Source organism: Archocentrus centrarchus, chromosome 5 (assembly GCF_007364275.1).
Source record: "Archocentrus centrarchus isolate MPI-CPG fArcCen1 chromosome 5, fArcCen1, whole genome shotgun sequence".
Classification (NCBI taxonomy): Eukaryota; Metazoa; Chordata; class Actinopteri; order Cichliformes; family Cichlidae; genus Archocentrus; species Archocentrus centrarchus.
The window spans coordinates 21,817,073-21,839,129 of record NC_044350.1 but is presented as its reverse complement, the minus strand read 5'-3'; the positions used below and the strand labels follow the sequence as shown (position 1 = coordinate 21,839,129).

The 22,057-nt window shown below is 41.1% G+C and overlaps 1 protein-coding gene across 2 annotated transcripts in view; it reads left to right on the top strand.

The window, feature by feature from the left end:
- The window catches only part of skib (v-ski avian sarcoma viral oncogene homolog b), a 31,072-nt gene extending 13,380 nt beyond the window's left edge, over nucleotides 1–17,692 (top strand). The window contains exons 2-8 of one of the 2 annotated variants that reach the window (XM_030729259.1): nucleotides 13,637–13,744; nucleotides 13,947–14,050; nucleotides 14,154–14,383; nucleotides 14,809–15,083; nucleotides 15,162–15,392; nucleotides 15,516–15,689; nucleotides 16,331–17,692. In XM_030729259.1, the coding sequence (XP_030585119.1) occupies nucleotides 13,637–13,744; nucleotides 13,947–14,050; nucleotides 14,154–14,383; nucleotides 14,809–15,083; nucleotides 15,162–15,392; nucleotides 15,516–15,689; nucleotides 16,331–16,393 (1,185 nt within the window). In that variant the 3' untranslated portion in view covers nucleotides 16,394–17,692. Of the gene's footprint in view, nucleotides 1–13,636; nucleotides 13,745–13,946; nucleotides 14,051–14,153; nucleotides 14,384–14,808; nucleotides 15,084–15,161; nucleotides 15,393–15,515 lie in introns of both variants that reach the window. The other variant, XM_030729260.1, reaches the window with a different exon arrangement.
- Nucleotides 17,693–22,057: the final 4,365 nt, after the last annotated feature.

Here is a 22,057-nt window from a genome sequence, read left to right as displayed (position 1 = left end):
TTTTCAGACCCTCTGCTGCTTCATGCAGTCTGTATATGAAGACAAGAAAAGTGCTGACAGCGAAAGAATGAGAGCGTGTTTGGCAGGCACGCCCTTGTAGGTTTCTGTGTCACTCATCTCTATTAAATTTTTAATCGTTTCCTTGCCGTGGTATAACGCTCGCACACTGACTCTGCACACAAACTGTTTATGCTTTGTTCAGTTCATAACATAGGAGGAAAGAAAGTAAAAGGTAGGGATTTTCATTTTATCAAGTTAAAAGAGATGGCGACACCGTTAAGTTAAAGTACTGCTTTCGTACATCATTAAGTGGAGTCTTTGTCCGCCGTGGAGGACAAGCTCTCTGCTTCTTATTGTAGGCTGAGTGATGCGAATAAACACAGAAGTAGATGCCGAATTAAAGCAGCTTTTTATCTGTATTAGGGCTGCACTCGCTATGAGATTAATCAATTAGTGGGTCAATAGAAGATGCATTGCCAACTATTTATTCAAATATAAATTCTGATTAATCGTTCAGGTAATTTTTCGAGCAGAATTTATGGTTCTTGTCCTTTTTGAACATCACAGCCAGTGGACAGGTATTTAATGTTGGTTTTATATCAATGATTAATCAGTCAGCCAAAATAAAGTCAAAACTGATTATGATTCAGTGATTTAGAATTGCGTGTTGTAGTCAAATCTGTGCCCTCTAAGGCAGACACCATTGTAGTAGTAATAATAATAATAGTATAATAGATGCAATTTATAAACCACTGCCCTCAGTGGTATTACTATAATTACAAAATCCTCATTGTTAGATTTATTGAAGTGTCTCCAAAAATTATCATGACAATGATCTTAAATATGCTCTCAATGCCAAGATCATTTGCCAAACTTTAAAGAAAGCATCAAAGGCACCTTCAAAGGCAGGCGCAGTCAAAGAATCCAGCTCACAGATTCACAGAGAGCCTCTCAGCATACTTTGGCCTATTTATTGGCTCGCTTTTTGCGTCATGGAAGCGTCTTGAGCATTAAGAAAAGGAGTGAAATAAAGCACTGGCTCTTGATTGAGAGGCTGGAAATGAGGGACTCTGCTCTTTCTTTAGTGGTTCCGTCCACTGCAGTGATTCAGGGGATAAAAATGTGGCCTGTGTCTCTTTAAGAGCGCTGGCCTGTCTGCAGAATGCATCAGTCCTGTGGAGCAGACACAGGCCAGCAGGAGGAGGGGGGTAAAGGGAGGAGCGTGGGGCTATGTGGAGGGAGGTATGAGGACAGGAGAGAACAGCCGCAGTCTGGGCTTCCAGCCTCCTGGCTAGACTGCTGAAAGTTATTATTGAGTTCCTGTGTAGGGCCTCCCCTCCCTGTGGCATACTCCTCTGTGTTCACTACAAGGTAAACGGGGAGTATGGGAGAACCAAACAGAAAAGTTGGCAGCCTCCCATGCCCCTTTGCAATGACCTTATATGCAACAAATAAAGGATAATTTTGTTTGATTTGGAGTTTTTGCAAGGGTGAAGCCTCTGAAAGACTTGCAAGACGCAGAGAAACCACACGTGCATGGCCTTACAGCTGCTTGACAGCAGCTGAAACTGTGGCCTAGCTCACGGTTGTCTTGAGTTACAATTTAGCAGACATGTCCTGTTTTCTTAGGAATGGCCTTAACTAGTCAAGACATGAAGGTTGATGGTTCACCAATGAGAAAGCAGAGGACTAAATCCTCATCTGGCATGCTAAATGATGAGTATGATTCAAGGACAGATGGTGGGAGGACAGTGTCTCCTTCGAATAACTTTGTCTTTACAGTAGATGAAGTGGAATTCATTTAAAAAGATGTGGTTTCTTAACGCTTGAATACAGGACTGTGAACAGCAGAGTTTTAGCGTTGTTCATGACACACGGCAGTTTTCACAGGACTGTTTGCAGCACTGCAGTACCTCACGACTCAGAGATTTGCTGTTTGGGGAAAGGCCATGCAGATTACATACTTACATACATCATGCCCTCCACTCAGGCCTGTGCCTGCCTGCAACACTAATCCCTAGCTTGCCTCCCCTTTAGCAGCTACATTAGGACCACAGAGCGCCTGCGTCCTTCCAGCTCAGCCCACCAAGAGAGAGACAGACTTTTATGTAATGCTCTGTTTGGTGCATTTGTTCTGAACCTGCTGCTGCTTTAAGCAGGACTCCTGCAGGTTAACCCAGCTGCTGCCTTTCCTACTTGCCATGGCTCCGGTCCACAAAAAAAAGCCTGAACCAATGCAACACCTGAGGCTCATCAGGAGCCTGCGAGACTGCTTCCCCACACATATCCTCTGCAGCTTATGTCACATGTTCGCCCTGATTAATCCCAGCATGTGCCTTCATTCATGGTCAGTGCGATCATTTGGCCTCTGTTTTAAAGCTGTCCCAGGCAGGGTTTTGCAGGAAAGCTGGGCGAGGGGGGGAAAACCCTGGCGCTGAAATGGGTATTTTGTGGAGTTCTGTTTGTTGAGTCAGAGCTTATGGGCTCTACTGTTATGTGGTTGCCATGGAGAAAAACACAGGCTCTTGTGCAATAAAATGATCCAGGAAAAGACATTTCCAAGAATTTTTCAGAGTGAAGAAACAGACGGCAAAACGCAGAATTCATGAGGTGCTGCGGTCCACCACCCAGCCCCTTCAGTCCTCCATTTTAGAGCGCTCATATTCATTTTATGGAAGCTGCTCGGCTCGAGCCCTCTCACCTAATTACTTCTGTAAGCAGATATGTTTTCCTATGAATGGAGGAGGGACACAAAACCAGTGTTTAAGGATGGAATGTGTGATCTTAGGAACGGATGTTGTGGGTGTTTTATCCCCTATTTCCCTTACAGACAATTCCTCTAACAAGTGGAAACAAGTGAAATGCTATTTGATCTCTGTCAAATATTACTGTATACACACACTCGCACTGTGAGGTCGTTGTACATTTGAGCCAGATTGTTAGTCTGCCAGCAAGAGCAGAACATTTTCAGAGGCCATAACTCCTGGTGTTGTTTTGAAAGTAGGTTGACAGTTAATTGGTTGAACAAGTATAAAACCGACGGGCTTTCTTGTGTTTTTTTTTTTTCTTTCTGTTTTTTTTTTTTTTTTTTTCCCCCCATCTGGAGTCGCTCTCTTCAGTTACGTCAAGGCTCCTTATTGCTCGTTAATGGGAGTTCTTTTTTTTCTCATCATTTCCCGTCTATTTGAATGGGCCCATTAGCACCTTTCAGATGGTGCAGCTTGCTGGTTGTGTGTTTCTTTTGCATCAGAAAAATGCCTCATATGTAGCGCTGAAGTCACAAACGATACTGTTGGGCTTGCAGGCTAAATTTCAAGTTCAAAGATAATTAAAAAGAATGTCTTTAAAATTCCCATCCGGTGTCTCTAATAGTGTTTCATTGTTTAGATAGAAACAACATTGGTGGAACAAAGATTAGGTTTTCTAACCTGGTGACCAGGAAGGCTGCATTTCAACTAAATGACCTCAAATGGTATCTATAAATTTCAGCAGGATTTATTACTTCAGTTCAGCCAATTAGCTCCTGAGCATTTTCTCAGGATGTATACTGTGTTGGTGAAATGACATCTCATGGGACCCTGGGTGAGCAGTGACCCTAACTTCACCTCGCCCTCTCACAACTTTTATGGCCTCCTCCCCCAAATCCCCTTCTGCACTCTCCCCCTCAGCCCCCCCCCCCCCCTTCCTACCCCTCACACCTCTTAACCTCTGGTATTCATCCCATTTTCATCTTTCCAAATAAACCTGCCACCTGCCCTCCTCTCCACTGCCTGATCAGGGGGGCATGTGGTCATGTGGCTCGGGTTACCGTGAAGGCACGGCGCTGCAAGTCGCTCTTCAGCTGACCAGTGAGCTGCTTTGAAATTTTGAAAAATGACCAGCCCCTCAATGGCTCATTGGTTACACCACGTTTTATGATCAGCTTGCACTTTAAATTAGCTGTGGGTAACGGTGCTGTTGGGTTTTCTTTCTCAGATATTAAATTATTTCCACAGCAATGATCCTGGTGAATTGTTGAATGAAGATGAAACGTATGAGTGCTGAACTCAGGCTTTGGGTCAACTCTATGATAACCGCCCACCTTGGAAGACCCTCTAAAGCCTTCTTAAGGATTCAGTTGTAGAGTAAACGTAAACTGGGTTCTTGTGTAGTTGGGCATTTCAGTATGGAAGGGTATATATACAGGGTGTCATTAATTAGGTTAAGGTGGCCAGGTCTGCAGGACTGAGGAGATCTGAGGAGGTTGTGATATTATTGTATGAAATAAATAACTGGCACCTGAAACCAGTAATAAAAATGGTGGGAACATATCAAAGTCATATGTGACTAGTTGATTGATTAACTGGTATCCCTTCAGTTGAAAAGGGAAATAAGGAGAAGTGGGGGGGGGGGGGGGGGGGGGCAACATGATGGTAGTAACAGAAACGATGTGTGCTTTAAGGCCAGAATACCAGAAGAGATGATGCTCACTAAATGCTGAAACAGAATAAATTAAAGAATAAATAATTGAAATACCTAGCATAATAACTAGCCACTGAGGGAAGCAGCCTGAACCAGTATGGCAACCATGTGCATGGATTTGAAATTGGATGTTGCACAACATGAGACTAATCTGGATGAAGGCACAAGCACATGGCACCAACTCAGACCTTTACAGATGTTATCTCCTTTCATAATTAGACTGGCAGATAATAAAATATACTATTGGCTACCCAGGTATACACCACTGCAAACCTGGCAACCCATTGCCATTTAATAGCTGTACGAGAAATTCACTGTTAACCATGTAATTTTTCATAATTGATATTTACTGCCCTATTCTAGCTTAATAAAATGCGCAAGAGGACTGCAAAATGATGGTCAGTATGAATCCCATCTGACAGCCATTCGATTGAATGGAAATATAAATTTCTCATCATTTAGCTTGAGTTTCGATTCCTGTAAGCCCATATATTTTACAAATATAAAAGACTGAAAGGGAAATCAAGAGTAGAACAATAAAAGATAAAAATTAATTGAAAATCCGATGAGAAAGGTGGTCCTTTGGCAGTCTAGCTGTCTAGCTAGCCTTTCAGTGTACACTGGAAGTCCTCATACTGTTGCCCTTCCTCCACTCTGTTGGACTCCCGGGCCTCCTCCTGTCCAAGCCTCACAGTCTCTGCCCTGCGAGGGAGATGCAGTGGAGTCGTCCAGTACCAGGTACTGGGAGTGATATAACGGTCTGTGTATTTGGAGCTGTTTCTGTTTGGGTTGCGGAGAGGTTATCCAGTGACATTTTAATCGTCAATCTGCCTTCTTTGCCATGGCATTAGTATTAATCTGCAGGATTAAAACTCAGCCAGTCAGACACTGGACTTGCAGTCTTGCTGTCGAGCCTGCTAACAGCGAGAGAGCTGTGCACACTTCCCCGCATACGGGCAGGGATGTGCTTATCGGCGTTTACAGTTGGTAAACATCAGTACTCTGATTAGATGATGTTTGTTAACACATTGATCTGTTTAGGAAGTAACAGAGTTGGCTTTTATCAGAGATTTTCATGTGTTTCTTTCATCGCTCTGCAGTTACAAATTGGCAGATTTTCCACTGGCCCCCATGTTTTATTCTCTCATACTGTAAATAACTATTTTCTCCTTTCCCTCAGAAATTATTTTCTCTTAACATAAGGGTCAGTTTATTCACCATGATAGGTACTTTCCAGCCATTATAAACCATTATGCCTTTCTTACTTTTGACAGGAAAATAAGCACATTGAGAGACTAATATCTGAAAGACACATATGGACTGTTTTGAAACAACTTATCAGGGAGGGTGTAATAAAAGTTACCATTGAACTGCACAGAAAGTGCTTCTTTTATGGAGTCAAAGATATGATATTCTGACCTCTGCTGCCCTAAGCAATTTTTAAATTGCTGGAATGCTCCTTTAAATGAATCCTGCTGATACATCTACATATTTTTTTAGTTGCTCTATCACAAAAATTACTGCCAGCGCACCCAAAACAGCCATTCCTTGTTGTCATTAAATAGGCTGTTTTATTCTAAATTTCCTTTTTTCTTTTTATATTAGTGGAATGCAAATTGTTGCAATTTTTTGAAGATATTTTAAAAAGATCATTTTGTATTTAGAAATCACTTGTTTGTTTGTTTAAGGCAACAAATCTGCTGTTGCTGATGTTCAACATCAGGGCTGTGGAACTAATGCTGGATTGTTTATATTGTGAGTAAGAGGTGTAAATGCTGGGAATATTCATAGAGCCTTTGCAGAAGTCTTTTACTTTCAATTGCTAGAATATCACTACGCATTTTAAGCAAGGTGAATTATAGTCATGCTATAAACTGAAGTAAAATCAAGGTAATAGATCATTTAAAACACAGAAAAGCACCATCGCCAGAGAATCAGATCAGGGTCAGTGTAATGCCAAGGGATTAAGCTTGCATGGCAATGATGGCGCTGGCACTGCTGTACGACAAAGATCAAGTTCTGTGAAGGCACGCACACATGTCTGAAAGTCGGGATAGGGCCACGCGTATGCAGTGAAATTTTCTGCAGCACTGCTGCATTAAATGATGTAATTAGAAAATACATTGATTGGTCTGTGGTGTTAGAAAAATAGTGAAACAGATAGAATTTCTCCTTTTAGGTGTTGGAAGTACTTTTGAGCGCATGCCTGTCTGGTAACCATTTTGGTTGGCCGGACAAAAGCTTTCTCACAGCTTTCCCTTCAATTCCAGAGCACTTAGACAATCTAAATCTGGGGTGATGCTTATAAAACTGCCTGGTTGGAGCTTCCTTTTTTTTTTTTTTTTTTTGTTTTTTTTTTTTTTCCTTTTTCAAAGCGATCACTAAATGACAAAGTATTTGCTTTAAGCTTTAAGTAACATTCAAGTCAACCACAAGTAGCGAATATTGTTCATAAACCCCCTTTTTCAATTTTTGATGCTCTTAAAAAGTGTGTGAATATGTTTCAAGTTGATTTGACCCATTATGGTTATCAAATTATTTTCCCGTTACATAGAGTGAGTCATTGCTCCTTCTCCCTCTCTCTGTCTTTCTCGTTAACCTTCATCCCCTCAGGCCTTCTGGTCCGGACTGCAGCTGCTCCTACAATATTATAAGTGTGCTAAATGTTAATAGAAGCATAAAGGCATTGTGTGTGCGCATATGTGTGGTATGTTCCAGTCAGATCGTGGCAGAGACTGTTTCTTTGCCCGTACTGGTTTGTAGATACAGCCTTGCGTCTTGCTTCAGATCTGGTCTGATTTCTAATTCTCTTATTCCAAGAGTACAGCAGGGGGGCTCAGACAACTATCTGCTGAATTTGGCACCATGTGCATCTAGAAATACACCAGTCACAGAGCACGTTTCATTTCCTAAGATAACTTTGACTCACAACCATACCGAACATGCTCGTGCTAATAAAATATAATCTGCAGTGATATCTGTTTCACGTCTTTTAGTCTCGGGTTTCCATATCTGTTGAAATAACTTATTGGTCCTTCCTACTGTGAGGTCATCTTCTGAGGGAGAGAGTGATTTGGGCACCACTGTCAACACCACCGTAAGAAAGGCCGGCGGGCAAGTCCCGTTGTTATGGTTGCCATGTTTGGACCTGACTAGGAATTCATATTCAGTAGTACAGTAATCTTTCTCTGTGTTTGCTCTCACCGGAGAGATGATCTTTTCATGCGCACAAAAGCAATTCATTCATTCAGGAACAAGTTTTTTCATGATGAGGATGCTAAAAATGAAACTTGTCATCAAAAGATTATAGAGTTTATTGTGTCTTAATATTTTTTTTTATCCTCATTTGTATATGATGTATGATTGCATTGACAGAGGTGAATTAAACCCAACAGAGTACAAAAATCTCTGCCCATACGTGAGTACTTACATTCTTAAAGAGGTAAATGACTTTTTCTACCACCCTCGCTCTGGGTGCTTTTTGCCATCTCCAATAAGCGATTTCTTTTTTGTTGTTGTTGTTTTTGTTTGCTGTATAGGACACAATGGAAACAAAAGTGCCATCTTTTTATTGTTTTTGATTGTGCAATTGAGGTTTTCCACCTTGTGACTGACAGAATTACATAGTGAAAGCAAGGCTCGCGGGCAACCAGTCCAATATGTTCTTTTTTTCCCCCACATTTTAACACTTTATTGGACAGCAGTGGACAGACTGGAAATAGGGAAAGAGTCCAAAAATATGACAGGGTCCCATTGGATGCCTACCCCCAACCACTTGCCTATTCAAGTGGCCCCACGGGGAACCAGTAAACACTGAAGGTGTCATTATTCTTTGACCACAGCATTGTGAAGTATATGCAAATATGTTTAAGCAATAAATGTGCCTATTTGCACCATCAAAACAAGTGCGTATTTTGTGCATTTCTGAATACAAGTATGCAAAATTGTCATTAGACAATTAGACTGTGACATTTGTATTAATATTGTGCTCACAGTTCCTTTCTCGTGGCCAAACAAAATCAAATTTGCACTTATTGCAACTTTAAAGTCATTAAACATTTTGCCACACAAACTAACATCTGTACTACACCCCGTTCTATATTCAGAAGTAAAATTCACAGATTAGGGATCAAATGCTGTGTTATATATTTAGATTGGTGAAAACTCAATAATAATATTGCACAGATGTAAAAAAACCTGCATAAAGTAGCTTCTGCAGGAATTACCTAAAGGTTAAACGTCACACAACTCACTTTATGAACGATTTTATATATATTATTTTCTTAATAGTGTAAATTATTATATCTTTATTTATATTTTTATATTTATATTTATAATAACTGCGGCTGCTGTTACACCCAAATTTCCCCTCTGTGGGACAATAAAGGCTGTTTCTTCTTCTTCTTCTTCTGATAGTTTTAAATCGCTTTTTTGGTGCCGTGTTTTGCTGCCATTAAGCTATATGTGTCAGGCCGTGTGGATCTTATGAGATTTTCCACCTTTAGGAACAGCAGCTTGTCCTGCCTCTTCCTCAGACCTCATCAAGTCTCAATCCCAAAGACAATTAGGACAATCCAATAAGCTCCGCTGTAATGCCATCCTTATGCTTGGCCCTGCGGCGGTTTCTGTGTGGCCACACTGCCATGGCTCAGTTCAGGCACGTAAACAAAATATTCACAAGCAGAGACACCGTAAATTGATAAATTAAGCTGAGCTTTAGAGAGGGGAAATGAGAGCTTGTGCAGTATCTGTGTGGAATATGGGATGAAGTTTCAGGGATATTCTGGGCAGACACCAGTAATACTCTCCCAGCTGTTACAGTGACCACAAGGCTTTATATAAATCAAGGGACTGTCGTACAATTTATGCAGCGAGAGCTGAATAGAGAGCTCAAGGCATCCCTGTGACCATCCACACCAAACTGTAGGGATCAGATTACCAAAACTAGTATTCTTTCACTTCCAACTAAGGCTGTTACCCATGTGAGCCATGCCAGTTGGTGTGCCCTTGAGTGAGACAGCGCCCCAGTAAGCACATGTCGATCTGGGGATTACATTCGGGGGTTTAGGAGGGGAAAGGAGGCCGTAATCTGAAACTGTTGTGTCTTGTTGCTGTGCACTTTTCTTAATGCCATTCTATCATGCAGCATACGTTGGTGTTGTATGACTGTTGCTCTGCAGGAAGTTCATCTATTTTGGTCTTGCCGTGCGAGTGTTGCCTCATGTTTTGTTTCTTCATTAAAGTTTTTTTTTTTTTAGTGCCACAACAGATGTTAGAGGTGTCAGTTTTATTCTTCCATCGGAGCCTGTGTGAGTGTGTGTGTCTGAAAGGCATGAATAATTATTAGTTATTAGCATTTTGGGACATTTTGGGGAACTGTACTCATTTGCTTTGCCTCTCATAGATGAGATTATTGATACCATTCTCATTTTCTGCTATCTAGCCAGTCTGCTTTCCAGCACCCAAAAGCTCACTTACCCACATGATAGAGATTTATTGTTTATGTTAATTTTGTTGCATAGAGCCAGGCTAGCAGTGGCCTATTCTTTTCCGTCTTTATGCCAAGCTAAGCTACCTAGAAAGCTGGCTCTCATGACATATTTTCCTGGCAGATAATTAAGAGAGAGAGAGAATAATCTCCATTGCATCATTTCTAATGCTACAGATAATAATAAATCTGTTATCACCAAATCTTTTTTTTTTTTTTTTTATGAGAAAAGAAACACGCAGTCTGACAGGTTTTAGAAATGGTGTGTAGTAAACATTCACCACACACGTACAGATCATTGTCTTTGGTCTACTTCGACCTACTGTATTTCCCTCGCCACTTACATATTCTAATTTTGGTTTAACCTCATATAAGCGGTTTAGATGATCTGGCTAAAATCCTGGCTTGTTTAAACCTGTGTGATTGCTCGTGTGTGTGGTCTGTTAACGCACTCACCATGCTCATAAATCTTAGAAATGACAAAGTTAGAATACATGGTTAGAATAACACCGACAACCAGAAATAGATTAAAACTTCAGTTCAGGAGTTGGGGTCATACATTTTTACACACACTCCAATCCGCTACCTCTTCCCTCTTCATCCACCCACTTTCCTGCCTGCTACGCATCCATTCATGCTTTCATTGATCCTCTCACGTCCCCCTCCATTCTCACTTCCTCCTCTGGCATCTCTCCCTAATGGCAGACAAAGTGTGTGTCGAGAAAATAGCCCCTGTGAAAACGGTTCACCATTTGTCTGTGGACGCAGTTCTTGAAAAAAAAAATGCTTAAAATATAATTTTTCAGTTGGTTTGGAGAAGCTAAGAGATTAAACTTTAGTCTCAGTTGTCTGCAGTTTGATGTTTGCTGAAGCTCCCCTTCAACTAACCAAGATGTTAAGATTAGACTTTTTCCCTCATACCGAACGACAGGAGAAATATTGTTGATTAGTTCCGTGTTCAAGTGAAAAAGCAGTTCAATCAAAATCACGCTCCAGTTGGCATCATGTTGAGAAAGTATGATTCACGCAGGTTGAGCGCCACGCTCTTTGAACAGATATCGATATGTTTGCAAAGTGTTGTGTGTCTGTGGTTATTTGCCATGCTGGGATGGGGAGGGGAAAAAAAAGAAAAATAAAGAAGCTGGAGCTTATTCTTGTATTGCCATGCCATTATGTAGCACTAATTAAAAAATAAAACATGCCTGCTCTTGCCCTTCTGCTATTAGACCCTGTTTAGCCTACAGGTTTGCTTTGAACCGCTCCCTCATTGCAGCGCCTCAAAGAAATATCATACAATAGTGAGTTGAAAAGGGCAATGCTTGAATGGAGTCTGAAAGGGGAGGCTGTACTTGGCCTTCAAGTATACATTCCTTCAGCTCAGTGCTTCCTCTGTGGTCCCCCCTCTTCTGGCCCACCCCCCCCTCCCACTCAATTCTCAGTTCCCACAGGGGACGCAGCCAAAGCAAACTCCTCAGAGGAAGTCTCCCTCTCCTTCCAGTGTGAGAGAGATGGGGATGCATGTCCTATCCTGGCTCTGTAAGGGCCTGCGAGGCAATAGGATGTACAAGGAGGGTGTTATGACTTTGTGACCATGCTATGTCTATGATGTGGTGATGAGTAAAGCCCGTGCGGCTGCTCTCCTGTGAGGTCAGTGTCATATTTAGCCAGTAGGTCCCTTGTGGTGTCTGGGAGTGTCTGCTTTCTGGCTCTATTATGTCTAGTGCTTGTAGCCTTCCTGGAGCTGCAAACCTCAGGGTAGAAATAGTACCAGACGGGTAGACATCCTTTGTCAGGAAAACAACAGTCACAGCAGTAATTACAGAGTCTGATTACACCAGGGCAGCAGTTCTTAGAATATCACCAGCCTTGAGTCAGGCAGGTGAGGGGTCGAGTCACCATTGCTAAACACAGTCAGGAGATTAGTCTAGGGTAAAAGAATTACCTTACAGTAGCAAATCCAACCAGCAGGCTTGTACATGGGTGTGTAACGTTGTGACTGGTTAGACAGGTAGAAACATTTGTAAGGCAGGCAGACTGGAGGGGAGTATCCAGACGAACATGTCATGTACACCTCATGAGGTTTAAAACTTACTAATGTAGACAAAATTCAAATAGGGAAGACCTACAAAATGTAAAAGAATAAAAAATGTCAGCCAAACTTTCCCATGTCCTCATTCATCATCTTTAAATTGCAATTTAATCTATTTGACACTCCAAAGGTCAAAGTTTCAGTCGATCTGCAGTGATACAAAGGGTTAAAAGCAGAGATTAAAGGCTTAAACAACCTAAATAATTTACTAACACAATTATCAAAATTACTGACAGCAATCAGTTTTTTTTAAGAAGTCAAACTTTTTCGTCTTAGTAATTAACCCTAATTAAAAATGTGGTATCTATAGTTCAGGTATGCCGTGCCAGACCTGACTTAACACCTCCACCCTTAGCCACACTGTACACACACTCACACTTAGTCCATACCCTCCCACATGCACATATGCGTGTCTGCACCCGCAGCCACCCACCTCCCCACATGTCCCAACACCCGCTCATAGCAGTGTGAACACACACACACACATACACACACACACACACACACACGTACATTCTCAAACCCTCATGCGTGCAGCAAATCTGTGAGACGTGATTCATTACCAGCTGGCCTTCATACTAAATGAAGTTTATTGTTAATATCCATCTCCAGGTGATCACAGCAATTGGCGATTAAGTTTGCACAAGTACACCAATGGGGGTGCTTTTTCTCATTGAGGATTTTGAAGGTAAACAGAGTAATCATCTGTCTTGAATCGCACGCGCAGACAAAGAGATGGGAGTGTTTGCCATTCCTGGAGGCAGGATGTCATAGTAGTGAGTAAGAGAACGACCGGCAGGTCTGTGCTGGCCTCTGTGTCTGCCTAGGTAAACATATCCTCTATCTGACAAGTGCAGACCTGGCTGAGGATGTTAGCTATCTCAACACATGGTTCTGTAACTTGCCACACACACGGGCATACAACATACACAAAAAAAGGCTTGCAAGATTCAGCATTTTGTGGCACATAAAAACGCAGATGCTTCCCTCCTCAAACAGCACATGACTCGGCTGCTCTGTGTTAAAGTGCAGCCGTTTTAGAACACTTCCACTCAATCGCCTGTCAGATGTGAGTGCAATTACATTAATTTGTCTTCCTCTCTGTCTGCCTCTGTCTCTGGATTGCAATATTTCTGTGGTTCGAGGAGTCGATCTTCTCCACCTGACGGCGCCTCTCCTGCCTGGCAGGGAGCAATGTAGCCTTACTGGCTGCCAGCCAGACCAGCTTGAGTGTCTGCTAAGCTCAAAGCCCTGCTCATGCACACACAGTCACACACAAACATGCAGACATGCCAGGCTCGGAGGCTGAATGCTTACACAGATGCATCGTCTATCCTCCTTGCCTCTCTGAGACTTTTCTACAGTATTTTCTCATTCTGTGACCTTCTGCTCTTTTACTGTAGTACAGAACTGTAAAACATGTCTACATGTTCTGACAAATCCATGTGTTGCTTATGAATAATGCCATTTGCAGTCATACTGTAGCATTTTTAGAAGCTGTGGGTTTTTGAACTCTCTATGGCGTGCTACATGATGTGCTTTTATCTCTGCGAGGATTGTGATGATTAACTGTTTATTCCCCTCTTCTCTCTCTTCAGTCTCCCAGCCCCATCCCAACCAAGAGGTCCAAATTTGACAAATTACAGTCAGCTGAAAGCGACCGGAAACCTGACTGGTTACAGTCACTGTCAAAGTCTGCGCATAAGGTTTGTACGCTATATGTCTATGTTATGTGTAACTTGAAAAATTAAAGCTCAAAGGAGGAATGTTAAAGCTCATCATGACCTCTCCTCATCTGGCCTCTTTAAATAAAGAAAGGCCTTTGAATGTACTCGTCATGGCTGATTTAACGTTCTAGTGGCAGTTTTCTGAGTTTATCCAAGCTTGTTGTGTCGTTTGTTGCTCCAGGATCTGAAACAGGTCCAACTAAAACAGAGGCCCTCTGCTTTCCGCCCCTGGTCTCCCAAGGCAGCAGATAAAGAGAAACCAACCACCCAGAAGGAGGTGGAGAGGTGAGTCTTCCAAACAAATATGTTGCAGTTTTGGTTTTAAATACAGCATATCTCTTAAATCAAGCCTTTTACCAATCAAATGGCTGTGTTTATTTCCTCACAGGACCTGCTCAAGGAATCAGGGGACTCACAATTTGGCATTTGCCCACCTGGCCCCTGCAGTCCATCCCAAGGACAGCAACACTCCTGACAGGGGGACAGCTGCCATTTCCATGCAGGAGCTGCATAATGGTGACGCACAGCCTACAACAAAGCCGGCCCATTCCAGCAACCCTAGCCGAGCCGAAGACATGGACACAGATGGAGAGATTGATGTGGATGACTGTGATGATAGTGAGTACCACCCATCTTTTTTTAAAAAAGAATAATTGCAAAAATAAATTGAGCAAAGCTTATATAGGGCACAGACTCTTCGATTTCAACTTTTATTGCACAGTAAAGAGCAGGCTTGTTCATGGTGATTCCTGTGCACCTGCGCCACCTGGTGTCAAATGGAACAAGTACAAGAGAAATAATAGTTTTCTATTTATGTGGCAGCAAATGCATGTGTATATATAGCAGATGATTAAAACTACAAAGAAAAACAAACAAGTAAACATCAATAATCTTTTAGTTTTTATAATTTCTGTCTTCTCTTCTAGTGATTATTTGCAACAACTTCTCAATTTTATATCGAGTCTTTGAGAATTAGAACACCAGTACTGTTGTAGTTTAATCACCATCCTTACAATGTTAAACCTCTCTCTCTCTCTCCTCAGGTCCAATGCCAGCCTCCTCCCTGGCTTCACCTCCCTCTGCTTGCACCAGTGTGTCTCAGACTCTGATTCCTCAGAGCATTGCTCGGGCTCAAGAGAGACCTTCCTGGCTGCCAGGGACTGTTTGCCCAGAGATGGACACCATGAGACAGATGCTCTATGCTGGTCTTGACACCAAGGAGGCGCGGGAAAAAATCCTGCAGGAGGTTGTCAGGATGAGAGTGAAGCAGGAAGAGAAGCTGGCAGCTGCTCTTCAAGCTAAACGCAGTCTTCAGCAGGTAACGTGTGAAACCGATATCAGAAAAGTTTCTTTGGATATCAGGTTTACAAATCTAATGACTCTGATGTTTTTACAGGAGCTGGAGTTTGTGAGAGTGGCTAAGAAAGGGCGCCTTCGTGAGGCCATCGAGGCCAAGCGCAACTTGCGAAAGGAGATAGAACGCCTTCGTGTGGACTGGGAGAGAAAGATGAGGGATGCGGAGGAGTCTTGTGGGCGGCTGAAGAGAGAGTTGGAGAGAGAGAGACAGCTGCGAGTTTGTGACAAAGGCTGTGAAGCTGAACGCCTCCGGGTCAAGTACTCTACTCAGGTAAGATGCCTCCAAGCTGACCAAGGCCGCCCTTGCACTAGAAATTATTGTGCTTTGCTGCGGTTATTGATCCCATTCCTTAGTTGTTTTTCATGGTTACCTACTGATGTCTGTGTTGCGCAGATTGAAGAGTTGCATGTGCAGCTGCAGCAGGCAGAAGCCGATCGTGAGCAGCTGAGGCGGGAGCTGCAGCAGGAGAGAGAAGCTCGGCAGAGCCTGGAAAGTGTCGTCAAAGACCTGCAAGCCCAGCTGGCCCTGCAGGCCAGCGGCAGTCTTCCTGGAGACTGCAAGGACACGAGCACAGAGGCGCACAGACAGACCGCACAGCCCAGCAATGGATCCTAAAGTTGCACATTTAAGACGAGACAGAAAGACTCAGTAAAAGAAGCATGTTTTAAGGACTTTGTTTCACCTACTGTTGGGAAAAAGAAACTGTGTTTGAGGCAAAAAACAAGGACGATTTTGGTAGGGGAAAACAAAAAAATTTGTCATATACAATATGATACAGTATACGTCATTATTATTATGACATTATGAATTTTATCAAATGAACTGGAAAGCAGCATGATGTCCGAGCATGTTAATTGAGCGTGAAACTGCGAGAGACTTTCTTCAGTGATGATAAACACACCTTTCCAGTGACATCAGAGCCTGCGGTTAGACACCTGATGCTGTGCAAGGATTTCATTTCAGTATAAGCTATTCTAAGATGTGCAAATATAGCTACATAACACTACTTGAATATGAAGGGAAGAAACACGTTGCGCTTGGTGAGCAGTTGATGAAACTCTTGTTGCCACAATATACTGGTACACACAAAGGTGTCATTGCAGGCCACTGGAAACAAGAGACACAAGTTTACCACTATTTACTTTTAATATCCGCTTGCTTTTTATAACTGTGTAGAGGATGTCCTTTTTAAGAAATACTGCTTGCGCAGCACTGTTATTCCACAAGCAACAAAAAAAAAAGAAAGAAAAAAGAAAAACATTCATATATAAACATGTACGCATGTAAACCAGCTTATCTACCTTTTTGTATTTTGTAAGGCTGAAGTATTGGAGGTTCTGTGGGCCGCCTTCAGGTCCGCCACTGTTTTATTCTTAGATATTTTATGGAAGTATTACTTTTTGTTGTTGCTGTTATCCAGTAATGTTTTGCAACCAAACCATGTGGTAAATATCGGATAAACTTGCCCACATTAGTCTAGAAAAAAAATCTGCAAACACTCCTAAAAGAGAGAGAAAAAAAAAAAGACTTCAGTAGTTTCTGTTTCTGTTAAAATGCGGTACTTCTGATTTTTCTATGGAGTATTATAAAATAATTTATATTTTACAATAATTTGCTGCCTATCAACCGGACACATTCATTTTTAGTCACTGTCTTTAGGGCTCTTAAATCAACAATTGCTGTTTATATGAACAACATTTCTACATATATACAAAATATGGAGATATATTTTTTTACTTTAAGAAAAGGAATTGCACTTTTTAAAGAAAGAACCTTGCATTGTGCATCGTAAACCCTGTTACAGTTTTCAAATAACAAGTTAAACATGGACTTTGAATTGAAATACTTTCCCTCAGTATCCCCTGATGTAAATACAATTATAATGTAAATAAGATATTGGTATGGTATGGTATGGTATGGTATGGTATGGTATGGTATGGTATGGTATGTTTGCTTGCTCCACTTAAATTGATTATGGATATTATTTTTTGCTCTTACTTGAAACCAAAAATAGACTATATTTGGATTTGTAAACTGCAGTTTCTTTGTTGCTGATCCCTGAGCATCATTGCAATCACAGGGCATTTACCAGAACAGATGGACTCTTTGTTTTAAACCATCAATGGTTGTGAACTTTAACTATCTGTAGTTTTTGTAGGTTTGACCCATATGAACAGAATATTATCTTTTCTCTGTTGATTTTTCTGAGAGGATCTTTACTATTTGACGAATTATAGAGTATATATATATTACACTACAGACCAAAAACTGAAAAAATGGATTTTAATTCTTTGCACCTCCGGCTCCATCATCAGAGTAGAAATGAGACCGTTTCCTGGTTTAAACTTTAGGTGCTCTCATATGTTTTAGACAAGACAACACTTTTATGTCTTATTATTATGATACCCTCGCTCAGTATTTGTTGGGTACAGTGTAATAGCACTATCCATTTTGTTAGCTGATGCTGTTGTAGTTTTGGTTTGGAACTGGGGTTTCATTTGCCTCTTGTTTCAATGTTTCCTTTTTTCCTTCGGAAAACTTGTATAATACCCATTAAAATCTAAATCAGTCCTCCTTCTGAGAACTTTTTTTTTCTCACCGTAACAGATTTGCATGTTTTTGTGTGTGGTTTGACTTTTAGCCATAAATACATTTATAGATATTATTGTGTTTCCCAGGGGATGGACATAATGACTCTAACCTTCTTTTTTTTTTTTTTTTTAATTTTATAAAGGAAATGGCTATAAAACTGAAGCAATTCCCATGAGCCTCAGGCATAAAATTTACAGACGGCTCTGTTTTTTTTTTTTTTTGTTTGTTTTTCTTTACATGCATGTCTAAGGTTTTATGGTAAAAATATAACACTTGAAATATTAAAGTATATGCTTAATACTTCATTAGATAGACCTGTTTAACTGTTGATTAACACAAACCAGCCAATCACATGGCAAAAACTAAAAAAAAATTAAGCATGTAGACATGGTCAAGATGACCTGCTGATGTACAAACCTGCTTGAATGAGAGACTGAGAATGAGTAAGAAAGGTGATTTAGGTGATTTTGGATGTGGCATGACTGTTGGTGCTAAACAGGCTGGTCTGAGTATTTCAGAAGCTGCTGAGCTACTGGGATTTTCCTACCATCACCAGGATTTACAAATAATGGTCTGGAAAAAGAAAATGTCCAGTGAGAGGCAGTTCTTTGTGTGAACATGTCTTGTTGATGCCAGATGTCAAAGGAGAATGGCCAGACTGCTTCTAAGTGATAGGATAAATACTCCTAGACATGCAAAAAAGCATCTCTGAATGCACAGACCTTGAACCAGAACCTTGAAGCAGATGGGCTACAGCAGCAGAAGACCACACCGGGTCCCACACCTGTCAGCTAAGAACAGGAAACGAAGGGTACAACTCATATGAGTTCACTGAAATTGGACCATAGAAGGAAAAAACATTGCTTGGTCTGAGTCTCAATTTCTGCTGTGCCATTTAGAAAGTAGGGTCAGAATTTGGCATAAAAGACATGAAAGCATGGCTCCATTCTGCCACATATCAGTGGTTCACATTGCTGGTGGTGGTGTAATTGAGTATTATTTATTTGCCTACCTAAATATTGTTGCTGACCATGTCCATCCCTGTATGACCAGTGTACCCATCTTTGGACGGCTGCTTCCAGCAGGATAATGCACCAAGTCACAAAGCTCGAATCTCAAACTGGTTGTACTCAAATGGCCTCCACAGTCACCAGATCTCAGTCCAATAGAGCACCTTTGGGATGCGGTGGAACGGTAGATGTGCATCCAACAAATCTGCAGCAAATGTGGGATATTATCATGCACATATGGACCAAAATCTCTGAGTAATGTTTCCTGCATCTTGTTGAATCAATAACACCAAGAATTAAAGTAGCTTTGAAGGCAAAAGGGAGTCCAACCTGGTACTAGCGAGATGTACCTAACAAAGTGTCCAGTGAGTGTATGTCATTATTTGACTGTGTAAGCTGCATGCAGAATAATCTATTTAATCGCCAAAGTTGCAGGTGTAAAACATAATCATAGAGCTGAGTGCAAAAGAGTTACAATACTTTGTTAATATGGAGGAACATGATAAGATAAACATTTTACAGGAGCAGCAGGCTGTCCAGGTGAGAAGAAGAGGGTGTGTGATGTATCAAGGAAAAGACAATACAATAAAAGAAGATGCAGAAAGTTGCAGATACACTGTAGTGCTTTTTTTTTTATCTCCTCACATAACATGCAAATGAAAGTGCTCTTTTGCTGAACAAAGCAGAATGTAAAACGCGGTGAAAGCAGCATCTGAAGAGTATCCACTGTGATACACAACAATACAGAAGCCATTCAGTGCCACTGAGAACAGCTTTTCATTCATTGTCACAGTGCTTTTATATTGACTTAAAAGTCTTCATGTGTTTTCGTGCATGTGTTAGCTGTTTTGGTAATCTTCAGTACTGAAACCTTTAAAAATGTTTCAAAAAAGCAGTGGAGAAATGGTGTAAATGTTAATGGTTCTTTTCACAGGTTTTCTCAAATGCTTTTGAATAGTTTTCAAAACAATTTTGATGTTCCCAGCAGTGATGATGCATTTTTGAAAACAGCTCGTACATCCAGCAAAACACCACAGTTTAGCTGGATGTATGAGCTTTTTGTTGTCACTGAATACGTTATTGCCAGGTTCCTTTGATATTATGTAAATACGGGTGGTCAGAATATTTCGATATTTTGTCAGAATGAATGCCTTCTGTTCCAGACTGTCTGTCTGCAGCTTAGAAAACTGCTATTGTGTGTTTTTACATTCTATTAAAATTGCAAAGAAACAATTGTATTTATCCTGCAATGATCACACAAAACAGAATTATATAGTAAGTGGGGGAGGGGTGTGGGTGTGGGTGTGGGTGGGGTGGGTGGTACAACTCATGCGAGTTAATCAAAATTGGGTGGGGGTGTGGGGGGGTATACACTGCTTGAGTAACCTCAGTAAATACAAAATGCAGGGGTTTTTTTGTTTTTGTTTTTAATGCAAAATGCAGTTTTTAAATGATGATTCTATTTATTAATAAATTTGGCCCTAAGTATAATGATGAAAAAGTAATTGCCTCCCTTGTCAAATCATGAATTAACTATGATCAACTACATTTTTGGGGAAGCTGAGTTCAATTTCATGAGCCACACCCAGGTCTAATTACTGCCAGACCTGCTGAATCAAGAAATCTCCTAAGAAACAGATGAGAAACAAAGTCTGTGACATTTATCAGTCTGGAAATCATTACAAAGCCATTTTGAAGGCTTTGGGACTCCAGTGAACCACGGTGAGAGGCATTATCCACAAATGAAGAAAACTTGAAACAGTGCTTAAACTTCCCAGCAGTGGCCGGCATGCCAAAAAGACTCCAAGAGCGCATCAAAGGCTCATCCAGGAGGTCACAAAAGAACCCAAAACAGCATTTAAAGAATTGCAGGACTCACGTGTCAGTGGTGATGATTCAACAGTAAGGAAGAGACTGGGCAAAAATGGCATCAATGGGAGCGTTCCAAGGAGAAAACCAAAAAAGAACACAAAGGCTCGTCTCTCATTTGCCAAAAAAATCATCTTGATAATCTCAGAGACTTTGGGAATATATTCTGTGGAATAATGAGACAAAAGTGGAATGTTTTGGAAGGTTTGAGTCCTCTTACATCTAGCATAAAACTAACACAGCATTTCATAAAAAGAACATCATACCAACAGTCAAACATGGTGGTGGTAGTGTGAGGCTGAGGCTGCTTTGCTGCTTCAGACCTTGTATGACTTGCCATAATTGATGGAGCTATGAATTTTGCTCTCTACCAGAAAATCCTGAAGGAGCAATGATCCAAAACACACCAGCAAGCTCACCTCTGACTGAATCAACAAAAGCAAAATGAAGCTTTTGGAGTGGCCTTGTCAAAGTCTGGACAAATCAGATTGAGATGCTTTGGCATAACCCTAAACAGGCCATTGATACTCAAAAACCCTCCAATGTGGCTGAATTAAAACAAGAAGAATGGGCCAAAATTCCTCCACAGCGATGTGAAAAACTCATTGCCAGTTATCACAAACACTTGATTGCAGTTCTTGCTGCCAAAGGTGGCACAACCAGTTATTAGGTTTAGAAGGCAATTGCCTTTTCCACATAGGGCCAGGTCAGTTTAGATAGCTTTTTCCCCTTAATTAATGAAATTATCATTTAATATTAGCTTTATCTAATATTAAAATTTGTTTGAAATATTTCAGTGTGACAAATATACAAAATCCAAGAAGGGGGCAAATGCTTTTTCACGGCACTGTACTGTGGCAACAAAACAGCACTGGAACACTGAACATCATCCTGTTACATCTGTCCCTTTGGCCACCAATTCTCAGCCTTATACCTGATGCTCTCCTTTGCAATGCAACAGAGGCAGAACCATCATGTATGCCACATCCATCCTCTGCAGTCTTCAGCACCTCCACCTTCTTACACCTACTTCTCGTCTTCTGCCATGGGCAGGGTGTTGCCCCCAGAAATATTTATCTGAGGAGGCTCCTACATGTTCATTTGTACTTTGGAAAGTTATTCAACCAATTAAAAAAAAAATGCAACAATACAACAATATCTGTAAATAAACGGTAGACACATATTTAATCTTCTAAAACATTTGCAAATAATAAAAATTGAAGATTGATGCTTCTTGCGTTGTGTATAAATAAAAATATTATGTAGGATTTCACATAGTGGTTCGACAGCTTCAACTGTCAGTCGAAAAATGAGCCTAAACAACTACTAAAGCTCTATGATGTAGAGGTGTCTGCTCTATGTCCCACTTTTGCCTCTAGGGGGAAATCATTACACACATTTTGAAGATACTTCAAGCTTGTTAATAGCTTAATGGCTCCGACATTAAAGCCTAATACTGTCCAT